This window comes from Gossypium arboreum, chromosome 1 (assembly GCF_025698485.1).
Source record: "Gossypium arboreum isolate Shixiya-1 chromosome 1, ASM2569848v2, whole genome shotgun sequence".
Taxonomy (NCBI): Eukaryota; Viridiplantae; Streptophyta; class Magnoliopsida; order Malvales; family Malvaceae; genus Gossypium; species Gossypium arboreum.
This window is the reverse complement of record NC_069070.1, coordinates 3,616,566-3,634,652: the sequence shown is the minus strand read 5'-3', so window position 1 is coordinate 3,634,652 and position 18,087 is coordinate 3,616,566. Positions and strand designations below refer to the sequence as shown.

Genomic DNA, 18,087 nt, shown 5'->3' with positions numbered 1-18,087 from the left:
AAATGTGATATCTCTGAGTTTGTATCAAGGTGTTTAATATGTCAGCAAGTTAAATCTGAACATTAGGTACCTTCAGGGTTACTTCAGCCAATTACTATACCAGAATGAAAATGGGAAAGAATCACTATGGATTTTGTACTGGGGTTACCTTTGTCTCCGAGGAAAAAAGATGCTATTTGGGTGATTGTTGACTGATTGAAAAAGTCAGCTCACTTTATTTCAGTACGTATGGATTATTCTTTAGATAAACTAGCTGAACTGTACATATCTGAGATTGTCAGGCTACATGGAGTGCCTGTCTCCATTATATCGATAGAGATCCCCGATTTACGTCTCGTTTCTGGGACAAATTGCAAGAAGCCTTGGGTACTCAATTGTATTTCAGCACCGCATTTCATCCTCAGACAGATGGTCAATCTAAGCGTGTAATTCAAGTATTGGAAGATATGCTCCGATGTTGTATACTAGATTTTGAAAGTAATTGGAAGAGATATCTACCTTTAATTGAATTTGCTTACAATAACAGTTATCAGTCTAGTATTAAAATGGCTCCGTATGAAGCTTTATATGGTAGAAAATGTAGAACACCATTATATTGGACAGAGCTCAATGAAAGGAAGATGCATGGGGTTGATTTGATCCAGGAAACAGAAGAAAAAGTAAAGGTTATTCGAGATAGTCTAAAAGCAGCTTCCGATCGTCAAAAATCATATGCCGACCTTAAACGAAAAGAGATTGAATTTCAAGTCAGTGACAAGGTATTCCTGAAAGTGTCTCATTGGAAGAAAGTTCTCTGATTCAGTCGAAAGGGTAAACTGAGTCCAAGATTTATCGGGACATATGAAATCATAAAAAGAATTAGACCGGTCGCTTATCGATTGGCATTACCATCGGAACTTGATAGAATCCATAATGTTTTTCATGTATCTATGTTACGACGATACCGATCGGATCCTTCACATGTTATTTCTCCGACAGAAGTAGAGATTCAATCGGATATGACTTACAGTGAAGAACCGATCAAGATATTGGCACGGAAGACAAAAGAGCTTAGAAATAAAAAGATAAATTTGGTGAAAGTATTATGGCAAAAGCACGGGATTGAGGAAGCAACATGGGAACCGGAGGAGACAATGAGGAAACAATACCCAAATCTCTTTACTGGTAAGATTTTCGAGGACGAAAATCCTTAAAGGGGGGAGAGTTGTAATAACCAAAATTTAAAGTTATCGGAACAATGGTTTCGTAAACACAAATTCAATTTAAAGAGAAATTTATTTCAATATTTTTGCATGAAAATTGATATGATAGAAAAATCGTATGAAAATATTGATAGAAAAATTTTACCGATTTAGTGGTTAGTTAGAAAAAGAAATTATTGAAGAAATTAGGTAAAAACAAGGTATCGAGACCTCTATCTCGTAAAATTGAGTCAAAAATAATTTTATAAATATTTATGAAATGTTATTAATGTGGTATTAAAATTTCGTTAGGAAATTTTAATGTTTGGCTAGTTAATTAAATAAAAATGACTAAATTGTAAAAGGTGTAAAAGTGGATGAGAGGATTAAAAAGCTTAAATGTCAAATGAGAGTGTAGAGGCCCAAATTTGTCCGGCCCAACAAATTAAAATCAAACCTAAATCCTACCCAATCACAAACCCAATTACAAAATCAGACCCAAAACTAAGCCCAAATAATAAAAACCCTAGCCCAATACAACCTAAACTTATTTTCAAAAAAAGACAAAACCCTAGCCACCTTGCCTCCCACTTGCACCTACTCCACCACCTTGCCTCCCACTTGCACCTACTCCACCACATTGCCTCTCACTTGCACTTGCACCATCAAATGGAGAAGAGACATAAATGATAAAAAAATGTATGTAAAATAGCTATAAAAGCCATTCAATACTAGAGTTTAAGGGGAGTTTTTTGGGAGAAAAGAGTTTGAAGAGAGAGTTTTTGGAGAGGCTAAGTTTTGGAGAGATTAATCAAATATCAAAGCAAAAAAGGTTTCTTTTTCTATTCTCGTTTTAAGTTCTTTGTTTGCTTATTGTTTTCCTTTCAATTTTATTTTGTTTTTTTATGCGAAAGTAAAAATAAAAGTAAGAAGCTTACCCATATTTTCATTACTGAAAAAGGGTTTTTTTAGGTCCGGCCGCCGTGTATGGTGGCGCCAACGGAGGCCCGTGGGGGTCCGATGATCGGAGTAAGGCCGAATCGATGGTCGGATTTAGAAGAGAGGGGAAAAGTGTTATTTTTATTACTATTATTTTTATTTTTATTTTTATCTTTTTATTATACTACCACTATTTTTCTTATTAACATATTATCATCATTTTACTATATTATTATGCCCTTTTTTATATATTTTTATTATTGTTATTAACATATATTATTATTAACATATTATTTTTTTTATTAATGTATTATTATTATTTGCATTATTAACTATTTTATTTTGTTATCATTTCTTTTGATTGTCTATGATAGTCTTAAAAGTGGTCCATCTTGTAGTTTTCGTGAATTTTTTTTTTTAGACAAAGAAACCTCTTTTGCTTTGATCTTTTATTAATCTCTCCAAAACTTAGCCTCTCCAAAAACTCTCTCCTCAAACTTTTTTCTCCCAAAAAACTCCCCTCAAACTCTAGTCTTGAATGGCTTTTATAGCCATTTTACATACATTTCTTACCATTTTATGTCTCTTCTCCATTTGATGGTATAAGTGCAAGTGGGAGGCAAGGTGGTGGAGTAGGTGCAAGTGGGAGGCAAGGTGGTGGAATAGGTGCAAGTCAGAGGCAATGTGGCTAGGGTTTTGCCTTTTTTTGAAAATAAGTTTAGGTTGTATTGGGCTAGGGTTTTTATTATTTGGGCTTAGTTTTGGGTCTGATTTTGTAATTAGGTTTGTGAATTGGGTCGGATTTAGGTTTGATTTTAATTTGTTGGGCCGGGCAAATTTGAGCTTCTACAGCTGCCCCTCTTTGCTCATTTTCGTGTAACGAGAATTGAGCAAAGACTTAAAAAGTGCCAAATTTGCCTGGCCCAACAAATTAAAATCAAACCCAAATCCTACCCAATTCACAAACTCAATTACAAAATCAAACCCAAAACTAAGCTCAAATAATAAAAACCCTAGCCCAATACAACCTAAACTTATTTTCAAAAAAAGACAAAACCCTAGCCACCTTGCCTCCCACTTGCATCTACTCCACCACCTTGCCTCCCACTTGCACTTGCACCATCAAATGGAGAAAAGACATAAAATGATAAAAAATGTATGTAGAATGGCTATAAAAGCTATTCAAGACTAGAGTTTGAGGGGAGTTTTTTGGGAGAAAAGAGTTTGAGGAGAGAGTTTTTGGAGAGGCTAAGTTTTGGAGAGATTAATAAAAGATCAAAGCAAAAGAGGTTTCTTTGTCTAAAAAAAAAATTCACGAAAACTACAAGATGGACCACTTTTAAGACTATCATAGACAATCAAAAGAAATGATAACAAAATAACATAGTTAATAATGCAAATAATAATAATACATTAATAAAAAAATAATATGTTAATAATAATATATGTTAATAACAATAATAAAAATATATAAAAAAGGGGCATAATAATATAGTAAAATGATGATAATATGTTAATAAGAAAAATAGTGGTAGTAATAATAAAAGATAAAATTAAAATTAAAATTAAAAATAATAGTAATAATGATAATAATAATAATAGTAATAAAAATAACACTCTTCCCCTCTCTTCTAAATATGATCATCGGTCCGGCCTTACTCCGGTCACCGGACCCCCACGTCAGTCATTTATACCTTAGTACATGTATATACGGACCTCAAAAACCCTTTTTCGGTAATGAAAATATGGGTAAGCTTCTTACTTTTATTTTTACTTTCATATAAAAAAACAAAATAAAATTGAAAGGAAAACAATAAGCAAACAAAGAACTTAAAACGAGAATAGACAAAAAAACCTCTTTTGCTTTGATATTTTATTAATCTCTCCAAAACTTAGCCTCTCCAAAAACTCTCTCCTCAAACTCTTTTCTCCCAAAAAACTCCCCTCAAACTCTAGTCTTGAATGGCTTTTATAGCCATTTTACATACTTTTTTTTTTATCATTTTATGTCTCTTCTCCATTTGATGGTATAAGTGCAAATGGGAGGCAAGATGGTGGAGTAGGTGCATGTGGGAGGCAAGGTGGCTAGGGTTTTGTCTTTTTTTGAAAATAAGTTTAGGTTGTATTGGGCTAGGGTTTTTATTATTTGGGCTTAGTTTTGGGTCTGATTTTGTAATTGAGTTTGTGAATTGGGTAGGATTTAGGTTTGATTTTAATTTGTTGGGCCGGGCAAATTTGGGCCTCTATAGAGAGAAGATTTAAAAGGCAATTAGACCCAAAATTTATTTGGGCTGGACGGCAAGGGCATGAAATCAGCAGGAAAATTGATAAATTAAAGGAAAAATTGGAATATTGCAAAATTAACTAAATAAAGCTAGGACTAAATAGGAAATATCTAGATTTCTCTTCATTTCTCTTCAATTCCAGCAGCTAAAAACGCCATAGGAGGGTTCTCTAAGCTGGTATTTCATAATTTTTGCACCAAGTGAGTTAATCCTTGCCTTTTTCTTGTAATTTTTGTGTTTCTAAGACTTTTGCAACTAGGTCCTACTATTAAATTCATTAGTTTTTGATTTCATGGATGAAATTGAAAGCCACCATGATTGAGTTCTGTAATTTTATGATGAAATAGAATGAAATTAAAGCTTTAATTTGTTTATGAGATGATTTTATTAGGTAATTTCAATAGAAATTGATTTTTAGGACCTGATTGTGAAAATTTTTGGAATTAAAGTCTATTGCTGAAATTCTGATTCTTAAAGGTTGTAAACTAGTTTAAGGTGATAGAATAAAGTGTTAATTGAGAAAAATCATCTCAATTGAGAGGCTAATTGAGTAGGATCGTTATTTATTAAAAGCTTAGGGGAAAAATGGTAATAAACAGCTTGCACTAAAACAATATTGGACAGCAGCAGTAGACTAACTTTGAAAAATCACCATAAATTGTAGGAATCAAATTAGAAGATGAAAAAAATATGTAATTAAATCTTATTGAGTGTAGTTTTTCATAGAATAAACAGTGTAAGCAATGGATTTGTAAATTTTCAGATATAATTAATTTTGTGAGACAAGATCAGAATGAATTCGGGTTCCCCTGTTCTGACTTTGAAAAATCATAAAAAATTGAATAAAAATAGTTATGAGCTTAAATTTATATGTCTAGAATCCTGAATGAATCTATTTTCAATAGAAATAAATGGGAACATCATCCAAATTCTGTATGAAGAGATAATTAAATTTTTAGTGAAGAAGGGTCAGAACTGTTGGACAGCAGAATAGGGGTGACTTTAAAAAATAAACTGTATTTATTGGATAAACCAAAAATTCTGAAAATTTTATGGTCAGAAAATATGTGAGTCTAGTTTCAGATAAAATTATCAGATCCTAATTTGGAGTTCTGTAGCTCAAGATAAAAATAATTTAGTGACTATGACTCAAGTAGACAGCTTTGAATGAACTATAAATAATAGTTGAATTATAGAGAATGTTGCATATGAACATGAAATGTATTAAATTGATAATTAAATTTATTTATTTAGATCCAGAAGATTCAAATACGAAGCTAGATCGAGGAAAGGAAAAAGTTCGGGATTAGTAGATTTTTTGTTTACAAACAAGTATCAAGGTAAGTTCATGTAACTTGAATTATATTCTTAAATACTTGAAATGTATGTTATTGATGTGAATATGATTTGAATGTTCATTGTATGAAAATTGATGAAACATTGATATATTTGATAAAAAGGGGAAGAAATCCTGGTTGAATGAAAGGAAAATTTGATGGATCTCTGAAAAGGAATTGACGGTAAAAAGGATCTAGCCTGGACTGGTGATCCTATCTTGATATAGCCCTCCCGAAGAATATGTGGAAAATGGATTTAGCCCGAACGGGTAATCCGAATTAGGGTCTGAATTTAGCCTAGATTGGTAATTCAGATCCAAGCTCATTAGAGTAATTGTCGTTGCAGGGGATTTAGCCTAGATTGGTAATCCCGACAATACTCTATGAGTTTATATTACAGGGGATTTAGCCTAGACTGGTAATCCCGCTGTAAGGATGAGGTTCGCGGGAGTGTGCTTTCTGAAATGGAAATTTGTGTACATGAATATGAATTAACGGACCCGGAAATGTACCTAAAAGTGTACCTCTGAAAACCCATCGAAAATTCTAAGAAATTAAACGTGATAAATATGGAAAAATAACAAGGAAATGGAAATCATGGTATTGATGAGCTCATCAATCATGGTATATATATTATAGGTACATGGAAATTATTGTACTAACTTGAATGTTGAGTTTGTGCATGTTAGGGTAATAATGCATTGAATGGATATAAGAATGTTTATTGTATTGTATTGAAAATATTAGGTAAGTATAATTCTTGTTACATGAGCTTACTAAGCACAAGGTGCTTACCCTGTTTCCTTTTCCCCTGTTTTGTAGTGTTAAGAGCTCGAAAGTCAGATTTGGTCGGAGACACATCACACTATCAACCTCATGATTTCGGTATATAAAGAAACTTATTTTGGAAAACAATGGCATGTATAAGCTAACAAAGTAAATGTTAACGTGAAATGAATGTAAAGTTAGCTATTAGTATGGTTAACAAACCTGGTTTTAGGTATGTGATGACGTTATCTTATAAATATGCATGAATTTACCTTGAAAATATGTTGAATTGGTTTGGTTGATGTGGATTGGTCTCGATTTAATATTGCAGGGAAGGTTAGATATCTGTAAAGGGATTATATTGAGTTTTTTAAAAAAAAAAATTAATTCATAAACTCCGGTAATGCCTTGTAACCTATTCCGGCAAGGAATACGGGTAGGGGTATTATAGTTTTGATCGATACATTGAGCTCATATCAATAATTATCGAATCAAAATCGGGTTTTCTTTAATCAAACTCAAATAACTTGCGAGCACTAGTGTCTTATTCGTATCCCTATCTTCAGCTTATCAAGTTAGTTCTTTCAATTGTGCACATGAATAAGGTCAAATTTTAAATTTTTTAAATAGTTTGGGCTTTATGCTTTCAAATTCAAGTTGTTTTTGGACTTTAGCCATTTAAATTTTCAAGTTTAGATCATTTCATGATTTAATTATTTTGGGTTTGAATCATTTAATATTTAAATAATATTGGGTTCAAATAGTTTCAAGTTTAAGTCAACTTTGAGTTATGATCAAATTTAAATTCAGGTAAATATAAATTAAATTAAAAACATATCTACATTACATTGATTGGATCAAATTTCAAATTTGGGTTGTAATTGGCATAACTAACCACTCTAGAGTCAACTGATTAATCTAGTTAGGGTTGAGAATAAAGTCAAAAAACTGAATATGTTTGGGGTTTAAGGTTTTTAGAATACAAATTTGAAAACCACTATCCCAAATCAATTTATACTTTTATTCAAATTGTAATTAAAATTGACATGTCAAAATAAATATTCCGTACTTTAAATAGTAAAATAAATTAAAAAATCTATAAAAAATATTTTTTAAATAATACATAAGAATTATTGATTATTTTTACTTAAATTTTTTATGAATATGAATGAAAAACTTTAAATTTAGTATAATAAAAAAAAAATCAAGAAACGAAACTAACCAAACTAGATTTACTGTTAAGGGCTTGAATGAGGGATAAATGAAATATTGGTGTTCGCAAGCTACTCAAGTTTGACTTAAAAAAATTCAGGCCCGATTCGATGATTATTGAACCGAATTTGAATTATCGATCAAGTTGAATTCAAGTTTAGTAATATTCTACTAGAATGGCTTGTGAATTTTATCGAGCTTTTCGTATTTTTATATTATCAAATTATATTGTTACCTTTAATATTTTTTTTATAAATCCTATGCTTAACCATCCAAATAAGTTCGAGCTCAAGTTAAAATAAAAATTTGATAAATAAACTTAATTCAACTATATTTCAAACCAAACACGAGCTTAAAAAATAGAAATTTAATTGAGCTTGATAGTTTTCAAGCTTGGCTCCGCGGTACGAGATTGAATATGTTGGGGTTTGATATCATATCCCCTTAGTCACCAAAGTCCGAATATAATCTGGACTGGACTCAATGCTTCCAGAATAGGCCCAACAGCAGATTAAAACGAGCCTTTTTCTTCTTCTTTTCTTTTTTTTTTCAATCCTCGATCTGGTCTCGTTTATATGATTTTTCACACAGTTTGTTCGGCATCGTTTCCTTTTTACTTTTTCTTCTTCGTCGACTCCAATCTACAACACCGCCAAGAGGAGGTCTCGAAGAGTGAGAAATGAGCGGTCACGATTCAAAGTACTTCTCAACGACGAAGAAGGGAGAAATCCCTGAACTCAAGGAAGAGCTCAATTCTCAGTACAAGGTAGCTAACCTACTTGTTAATCCATCTTCGTTATTTTTTTTCTGCAGATTTCTTTGTTGATCTGCTTGTTTTAATTTGCTAGGTTTTCGATTTGATACATTTTGATGTCATTAGTTCGTGTTTTTTGTTAGATCTATTGGTTTTCCGTTTTGATTTGTTCGTTGAAGTCGTCAATCTGCTGAATTACGTATTTGTTAGCTAAGCTTTAGGTTCTTATTTGGATCGATTAGAGATAATGGAAAATAAGCTGGAAATGGAAAGAGATATTCAGTTTTCTTTATTAGGATTAATGCTACTCGATTCGAGTATTGGATTATGTTTCTCCTTTCATAAAGTTTCTATCAAGAACAGTTAGGTTTATCTAATTTGAAACTGAATTTTAACTGTAGTGCATTTTTTTTTAAATTCTCTTGATTTTGCTGTAGTTATACGAGTTTTCTAAGAATTTTTAACACTGGCGCTCTTAGCATGTGGAAGAAGCGCAAACCGTACCCATTGGAAGTTGAATGGATATTTTAGCATCTATGTTTTTGTGGCTTATGGTTATGGGATTGTAATCATGTCTTTGTTTTCCATGTTATGAAGGATAAAAGAAAAGATGCCGTAAAGAAGGTTATTGCCGCAATGACAGTTGGGAAGGATGTGTCATCGCTGTTCACAGATGTGGTGAATTGCATGCAAACAGAGAATTTGGAGCTGAAAAAGCTTGTTTATTTGTATCTCATAAATTATGCCAAAAGTCAGCCCGACCTTGCTATTCTTGCAGTAAATACATTTGTAAAGGTGCGCAACTTATTATGCCCTTTGTCTTTACTATTTATCATAGCTTAAAAGAAAATTTTTTCTTCTCTCCCCCAAAAAAAAAGGGCATGGATATCGAATTTGCCTGATATGAACATGTTAAATTTGAAATTTTAAGTTGAGTAAGATACTGGCATTTTTTTTATGCTCAGGCTGCATATCTCAGCCTAAATATTTCAGGAATGGTAGTTCTGGATTCCCCAGAGTTTGAAAGTGATTGTAAATTATTTGTGTTAATTGTTTTTCTTTTGGTTTGGATTTGCATACTGGGGCAAGAATGTCTCTTCTTTTACGAGCAGCCTAAATATCTCAGGAATGGTAGTTATGGATTCCCCAGAGCTTGAAAGTGATTGTAAATTATTTGTGTTAAATGTTTTTCTTTTGGTTTGGGTTTGCATACTAGGGCAAGAATGTCTCTTCTTTTATGAGCACATTGTGCATTTGCAAAATTTGTCGCACAAATGTTTCTGGTTGATAGAATCTGTATTAAGGAAAAGAAAAAGTCGAAGAAGTGGCACTTCTGACCAACCCATTGTCTTTCCATCTGCCTCAAAGGGTATCAAGGATTATAGAGTATTAGGATTACATGATATGTTCTGTTTGGAGTAATGTTTGTGTTAAGGTTTCTGTAATAATGCTTTATAAATCTCTAATGAGCTTTTGCTTTATGAGTATGTATCCAGGATTCACAGGATCCAAATCCTCTAATTCGTGCTTTGGCTGTTCGGACTATGGGATGCATCCGTGTTGATAAGATCACAGAATATCTTTGTGATCCTCTTCAGAGGTGCCTAAAGGTTGATTCCTGCTATAGCATATAGTATAAACTTTTAGCAATGCTTTTGGTTTCCTTTTTCCAATATCATAGACTTGCTTTATGCAAGTCACTCAAGTTATTATGATTCTCTTACCGTATATTAACAGGATGATGATCCATATGTTCGCAAGACAGCTGCCATATGTGTTGCTAAACTTTATGATATAAATGCTGAGTTGGTTGAGGATAGGGGTTTTCTGGACTCTCTCAAGGATTTGATATCTGACAATAACCCAATGGTTGTGGCTAATGCTGTGGCAGCTCTTGCTGAGATACAAGAGAATAGTAGTGGACCAATATTTGAAATCACTACTCCCACACTTACAAAGCTTCTTACTGCTCTTAATGAATGCACAGAGTAAGTTCAGAGGTTTGAAACCTACAAATACAATCAGGGTACTGCCATGTGGTTGAGCTCTCTTCCTAATTGCTATAAAAAGCTGATCAATAGGATTTTGATATTTTGTATTTTCCATTTTGGGACATCATGATTTATTTTTCTAAAGTGAGTAATAGGATGTTGGTATAATAGCATGGTTTTTGAGATGAATATGCTGCTATATTAATCTTCAGGCATTATAACTTGAACAAAGTCACTAACCTAGCATCTGTTAATTTTTGTTGAATTTTCCCTGGGAAACTTGTTCTCTACCCATCTCATTTTGAAAATGTTCCATGTCAGGTGGGGTCAAGTTTTTATACTTGACGCTCTCTCCAGATACAAGGCATCTGATGCACGTGAAGCAGAAAATATTGTGGAAAGAGTTACGCCACGACTTCAACATGCTAATTGCGCTGTTGTACTTTCAGCTGTTAAGGTGACTCTTCATTTCCATTCATAATTTTGCATCAGTATTGTCTTCTATTAGTTGACTTATGAGCACCCCATAATTTTGTGCTTTCCAGATGATCCTTCAACAAATGGAACTTATCACTAGCACTGATGTTGTTAGAAATCTTTGCAAAAAGATGGCTCCTCCTCTTGTGACCTTACTCTCTGCTGAACCCGAGATACAATATGTTGCATTGCGGAATATCAACCTCATAGTACAAAGACGGCCTACGATTCTTGCCCATGAAATCAAGGTGGACTTATATGAATAGAACATGTGCATGCTTGCCCACACTCATTATTCACACTTTTGCATGACAGCTTGATTTGTATGCTTCTGTATCAATGTAGTTGCCTTTAATGTATGCTTATCAAATGCTTATTCTTTCTAGGTATTCTTCTGCAAGTACAATGATCCAATTTATGTGAAGATGGAGAAGTTAGAAATCATGATAAAGCTTGCTTCCGACCGAAATATAGACCAGGTATCCAGATTTTGGTCTGTAGAGAATTAGTTATGGACTTATTTAGGTTGATAGTTTATTTTCTCCTGCATTTAAAACCATATTGTTAGTATACCATCATATTGAGATGGTCCCTTTGGATGATGTCTATGTAGGTTTTATTGGAGTTCAAAGAATATGCAACGGAAGTAGATGTAGATTTTGTCAGAAAGGCTGTTCGTGCCATCGGTCGTTGTGCTATCAAGTTAGAGAGAGCAGCTGAACGGTGCATCAGTGTTCTGCTTGAGTTGATCAAGATTAAAGTGAACTATGTTGTTCAAGAGGCTATTATAGTTATCAAAGATATCTTCAGAAGATATCCTAACACGTAATTATCATTTATTTACTCCTTTGCATTCCAATATTATCCAAAATATAAAAAGCCCTGTCATTATATTTCTTAACAGTAGCTGAATGCTTGTGTGTGCAACTTGAATCCCAGCTGATGATTTCCTAATAACTTTCACAGATATGAATCTATTATTGCAACCCTCTGTGAGAGCTTGGACACTTTGGATGAGCCAGAAGCTAAGGTACATTTGTCTTAGAAATTGCAAAACGAATCAGAGCACCGTTTTCTGTTAATACTCTTAATTGTTTTTTCTAAGCGCATTTTTTCCCTTCTTCTTGTGCCCTCTCTTATAAGGCTTCAATGATATGGATAATTGGAGAATATGCTGAAAGAATTGACAATGCTGACGAGCTCCTTGAAAGCTTCTTGGAGAGTTTCCCTGAAGAACCTCCCCAAGTTCAACTGCAGCTGCTAACTGCAACAGTCAAACTATTTCTGAAGAAGCCAACAGAAGGCCCACAGCAGATGATTCAGGTCTTATATATGCATTCTTCATGCATAGTTTCTGTTATTTGTTTTGGGCTTTATCACATTTGTATGTGCAAGGATTTTACTAATAGTTTTATCATCTGTGATTACACATTACACTTCTCCAAAACCATTGTCTGATTTCTCTATATGCAATTACCCCATAAGAAAGCAGGTCTAGAGCAATGCAAACTATATCATTTCCTGGGGGAATCAGGCATAGAATTAGTATCTTACTTTTCCCACTAAGAACCACTGAACATATGACTTTGATTTGCTTTTATTATCCGGTTATACAAGTTACATTAACTGCTGATTGTTGATTATTTAAGGAATTTTTTTTTTTGAATTTTTATTTGGAAAATAATTTCACTTCCTATCTAACTTCTAATATTTTGGTCAATCCATAGGTTGTATTGAATAATGCTACTGTGGAAACTGACAATCCTGATTTACGGGACCGTGCCTACATTTATTGGCGCCTTCTATCAACTGATCCTGAGGTATGGTTTTATTCGACCAATTGCAGAGCACCATTCAATGAATTCAGTTTCAAATTTCTGAGGAATCATTTTTCACTTCCGAGACATTTTTTATTTTCATGTCCTTCCTTACCTTGGAGGGGAAGGGCTATCTAAGTATTTGCTTGAATCACCTTCATCTCCATTTTGATGACCACTCTTAAAATGGGCATGTACTATATGATTAAGCTGAGGTTTAGAATGCCTTTCACCATGTTGGTATGATTAGCATGAGCCTTTTTATTCGTGTGTTTTTCCTGTCCCAATTTGATTTGTCTTCTATCAGAATCTAGCTAGTCCCAGTATCATAGGTCACAATAGATGTAGCATTGTTTGAATGCAGGTGTCATTGCTGACATGAATGTTATTTATTTAAAGGTGAATCTAGACCACATGCAGGATGTTTTATATAGTTGACTTCCTATTTCTGCTCTCAGGCAGCTAAGGATGTTGTGTTAGCTGAGAAACCTGTGATCAGTGATGATTCAAACCAACTGGATTCGACCCTTCTTGATGAGCTTCTTGCCAATATCGCTACACTTTCTTCTGTCTATCACAAACCTCCTGATGCTTTTGTAACTCGTGCAAAGACTGCAACACAGAAAACTGAAGACGATGACTACCCTGATGGAAATGAAACTAGGTATTCTGAAACACTTTCCAATGCTGCTAATGGTGGTGCATCACCACCCAGTTCTAGTAGTGTCCCACATGCTGCAGCTAGGCAGCCAGCTGCTGCCCCAGCTGCTCCTGCACCTGCTGCAGTGCCTGACCTCCTAAGTGATCTGATTGGCCTTGATAACAATCAAATTGTCCCCGCTGATCAGCCTGCCACATCTTCTGGGTAAGTATGCTGGAATGCATTAGTTTTGCAGATAGAAGTCTCATTTTAGTTACCAGGATATTTTGCTGCACATGTTATAAATATTTTAAATAATAATTAAGTTGCTTAACACTAGAAGAACTTTGTAAATATTTTACAGTTTTTTGTGTAATCGGAGTCATGCATGAGGCTTGTACTTAAGTACATACACGCTGATATGTTGCCCTTACTGTATTCTTTACCTTGATGATTTGCAGCCCCCCTTTGCCTATTTTATTACCAGCAGGAAGTGGACAGGGTTTGCAAATCAGTGCACAATTAGTTCGACAGGATGGTCAAATATTTTACAGTTTACTGTTTGAGAATAACACACAGATCACACTCGATGGATTTATGATTCAGTTTAACAAGAATTCATTCGGTCTGGCAGCTGCTGGACCTCTTCAGGTAATCACAACTTGCGTAGTATTGATGCTTTATTTAGCTTCTTGTTGCATTTCTAGGATTTAATGGGTACTGTCTATTAGGTTCCCCCATTGGCACCGGGAGCATCAGCAGGAACAATGCTGCCCATGGTATTGTTCCAGAATATGTCCACTGGTCCTCCAAACACTCTTCTGCAGGTTGCTGTTAAAAATAGTCAGCAACCAGTCTGGTACTTCAATGACAAAATCTTCTTGCATGTGTTCTTTACCGAGGATGGGAGAATGGAGCGAACTAGTTTTCTCGAGGTAGGAAGTTTGTTCTGTAGTACTTTGGTTTTTTAATGGTACAAAAGGATGATCCTAGCAATGGAAATGGAATGATTTCTTCCCATTATACAGACATGGAGGTCACTACCCGATTCAAATGAGGTCTTGAAAGAATTCCCAGGCATCGTGGTGACCAGTGCTGAAGCAACCCTTGATAGACTAGCTGCATCAAACATGTTCTTTATAGCGAAGCGCAAACATGCCAATCAAGATGTATTCTACTTCTCAGCCAAGATCCCTCGAGGTATACCTTTCTTGATTGAACTTACAACAATAATTGGAAACGCGGGTGTGAAGTGTGCGATCAAGACCCCAAATCCAGAGATGGCGCCACTGTTTTTCGAAGCCATTGAAACACTCCTGAAGGCATGATGATTCTTTTCCTCTTTGTTATTTTTGAACTTGGTTATAAAAATGTTAAAATGCATGTAAAATTCATCTTCGAGCAACCGAGTTTTTGGATTCACATTCTTGCTAATCTCCCCATCTCCCCCCTTTTAAATAATCCCTGCATGTTTGCTTTCTGTTTTACTTTTAACTTTCAGTTTTCTTTTTTCTTCTATTGTTGCAAGTGTTTTCCATTTTTGTGTTGAATACTATTTGTACAATTAACTTTTCCATCTTTTTCAGAGAGAAAAAAAAAACTGAACATATGTATTTTTACGCTGTTAATGGCTGCTTGTTATTATCAAAAGCAAGAAGCAACGTGGACCAGTTTTTAAGATGATGACTAAATTAATGTAATACACAGACGAGGCTTTATGATTATGACTGGAGTACTAATGGGATTAAAAAGTTTGAACCCTCTTTTGCGGGGTAAAAGTATTAGAGTTGATTTTAATGCGAGTTAGATTATATTTTGTTGTTTTTATTTAAAAAATAGATAAATTAAATTAATTTTTATCGTTAGATTAAATTTTTTTTTTTTTTAAATTTATTGATTTTTACTGTTAAGAATGAGTTTTTTATGTTAGTGTGATGTATATGTGACACGTAATGTGTTACTATTTAGTAATTATATTATGCACGTTAATTTTAGCAGTACAAATAGATATTTTAATTAATTTTTGTTCTAACAATTAATTTATCTATTTTTAATAAATAGAGTAAATATAATATAATTTTTATTATAAGGATTTTATGGTACTTTTATACAGCATTAAAACGTGAAGAGGTTGGTAAATGTTATAAAACTGCTCTGTAAAAACCATCACTGGGGTTCTTCTGGGATTTCTTGTCCTATCCATCGCTGCTGAAATCACGAAGCAGTGACAGTTAGTGGTCCCCCACTCCCTACCACAATGAAATAGTAAAAACAAACAAACAAAAAAAAAAAAAAAAACAGCTGAAAGAAATTTAGAATTGCCCCAGAGGAAAATTGAAGTGCAAAAAGTATGCAAAGATGAGAGAGAAAGTAGAAGTTCAACATTTACCCAATCTCTTTCCTCAAAGTAAATTTCACGTTGATGTTGATCAGCCTTCATCCGAGGTTGAGATGTTCGCAAATTATGCTTCAGTGAAGACAACACTTCATCACCATTAAGCATACAATCTCAACTAAGGAGTTCCCAGTAGAGTCGTGGGCGATTGTTGGTGGTGGACGACAATACAAAACTTCAAAAAGGGGTCATTTGATCAGAAGTAAGATGTATTATACAAATATTCCGCTTATGGTAAGCATCTGCATCCAAGATTCGGGATAATCCGCCACATAGCACCCTATATACATTTGTCACAATCTCATTCGGGGCCCCATGAAAATGAATGGTTTCTGTAAAAAGCTGCAGCTACAGATTCGTTGGTGAAATTGGATGCTAAATCGATGAAGTGCCCACATTTAGATGAACAGTCGACGACTACCATGATGACAATTTTCCCATTGGTTGCTGGTAAATCAACAATAAAATCCATGGATATGCCTTCAAACAACTAGTTGGGAATGAGCAATGGATGTAGCAAACCATTCGGAAGCAAAAATGAAGCTTTTATTTGCTGACATAATTGGCATTTGATGACGAATTGTTTCACATCTTTGCACATGTTCTTCCACAAAAAGGAATAGAAGAATGGCGATGAAAAGTTCATTGCATGTCTGTCCATAATTATTTTCCTGATTATGTTCAGGATTCTTAGTTATCTTTTTTAATAATGTTGTTTCCACAAACATGTATTCTTTTTTAAGAATACAATCAATTCTCTTAAAAAATTACATACACAATATTCTAGTGAAGTCCAAAATAAAATAGAATTGTTTGAAGGTAAGACTTCAACGCAATCTCGATCCAATCGTCTTACTTCAAAGGATCTAATTGGTTGCTCCGATTCAAATTAATCTTCAAGATATGTTGCTTTAAATAGAACATTCTTCATAAATGGAATATCATACTACCACAATAAGCAAGATTCTCAATCTAAAGATTGTTCCAAAAGATTGTCAACTTTAAATATGACTTGTTGTCTGACGTTGTGTTAACTACGCTAGCACCGTGTGTAAGTCACTAAGTAAACAAGCCTTCTATATTTAGAGTATAAATTTGGCTTCACTAATTAAACTTCAATCCATCATATGATCTATCCAAACCTCATCAATTACCTTTTATATCATGATCTTCATAAAGTCAACTCATATAGTCTTGAATTGCATATATTAGAATATAAAATAAATAGATCACATAAGAATCCTTAAAAAATAACATTGTTTGATTCAATCTCTTTTCTAATTATAAACGTAAGACTGTCTATACAGAAATCTAAAAAAAATACAAATAAATAATTAATATATTTTGGTAACATACCAACAAATAAGACAAGTTACAAATTTCTCCAAATGAAATGAGGGGCATAGTTAAGGATTGGTAGGTGCTTCGACTCTCTTAAAATAGAAAATTTTTATATAAATATTTTAAATTTTTAAAATTTTAAATTATTAAAGGTAATATTATACTTTAACCTTTTAAAAATAACAAAAATTTTAATTTAATCCTTTATAAACTATTAAATACCAATCGTAAAAATTATAATTTAATCCTAATCCAAAATAAAATTTCCAACTTCTTCCATAAATGAAATCAAAATAAATAAAAGAATGTCTTTAAAATTTCAAGGATTAAAAGGCATTGAGATTTTGAGGGACAAGACAAGCGTAGGAAGCGGGCTTCAGTGTGAAGGTTGCGTCAAATTGTTCACGTTTTTAATAGCTGCGCTTGTCTTTATCTTCAATTTTGTCACACATGATACATAATATATAAATATATATATAAACAAATTTTAATAAAAAATGTTAACAAGGATTAGATTAAAATTTTTAAATTTAAAAGTAAATTAATATTTTAAGGTAAATTTTATTATAAGTCCTTGTACCATATTAAAAAAAAAATTAGTTTAACAACTTTATTATTAAAAACAATATTTTAGTCTCAGATGTTCAAAAAACTAACATTTTAGTACTTACACGTTAGCTTTCCTGTTAGAGGAATGATGTTATTTAACAACGGCTGACGTTGCATTAAATCTTGTAATCAAATGAAATGGGTAAAAGTATCATACAGCTCCTGCATTAGGAGTTAAATTGCATTTTACTCATTTTACTAAAAAAATAGGTAAATTAGTCCTCATATGTTAAAATAAAGAGTGAATTGACCTTTTTTTTATTAAAAATTTTATCTACTTTTACTATAAAAAACTAGCGTGAGGAGGTTGATAGAATAATTAAATAGTAGCACGTTGTGTG

At 33.3% G+C, this 18,087-nt stretch overlaps 1 protein-coding gene across 1 annotated transcript; it reads left to right on the top strand.

The window, feature by feature from the left end:
* The first annotated feature begins 8,173 nt into the window (after positions 1–8,173).
* Positions 8,174–15,029, top strand: LOC108483161 (beta-adaptin-like protein B). The gene is made up of 15 exons (XM_017786393.2): positions 8,174–8,488; positions 9,074–9,271; positions 9,973–10,086; positions 10,214–10,464; positions 10,789–10,924; positions 11,013–11,192; positions 11,331–11,423; positions 11,558–11,769; positions 11,911–11,974; positions 12,088–12,267; positions 12,672–12,764; positions 13,220–13,626; positions 13,863–14,052; positions 14,133–14,336; positions 14,430–15,029. Exons 1-15 carry the CDS (start codon positions 8,402–8,404, stop codon positions 14,727–14,729), a joined length of 2,709 nt encoding a protein of 902 aa, XP_017641882.1. The 5' UTR covers positions 8,174–8,401; the 3' UTR covers positions 14,730–15,029.
* The last annotated feature ends 3,058 nt before the right edge of the window (positions 15,030–18,087 follow it).

Coding starts and splice junctions, on each gene's coding strand:
- LOC108483161 (XM_017786393.2), top strand. CDS start 8,402: ATGAGCGGTCACGATTCAAAGTACTTCTCAACGACGAAGAAGGGAGAA. Junction 8,489..9,073: donor AGCTCAATTCTCAGTACAAG/GTAGCTAACCTA, acceptor CATGTTATGAAG/GATAAAAGAAAAGATGCCGT. Junction 14,053..14,132: donor CAGCTGCTGGACCTCTTCAG/GTAATCACAACT, acceptor ACTGTCTATTAG/GTTCCCCCATTGGCACCGGG.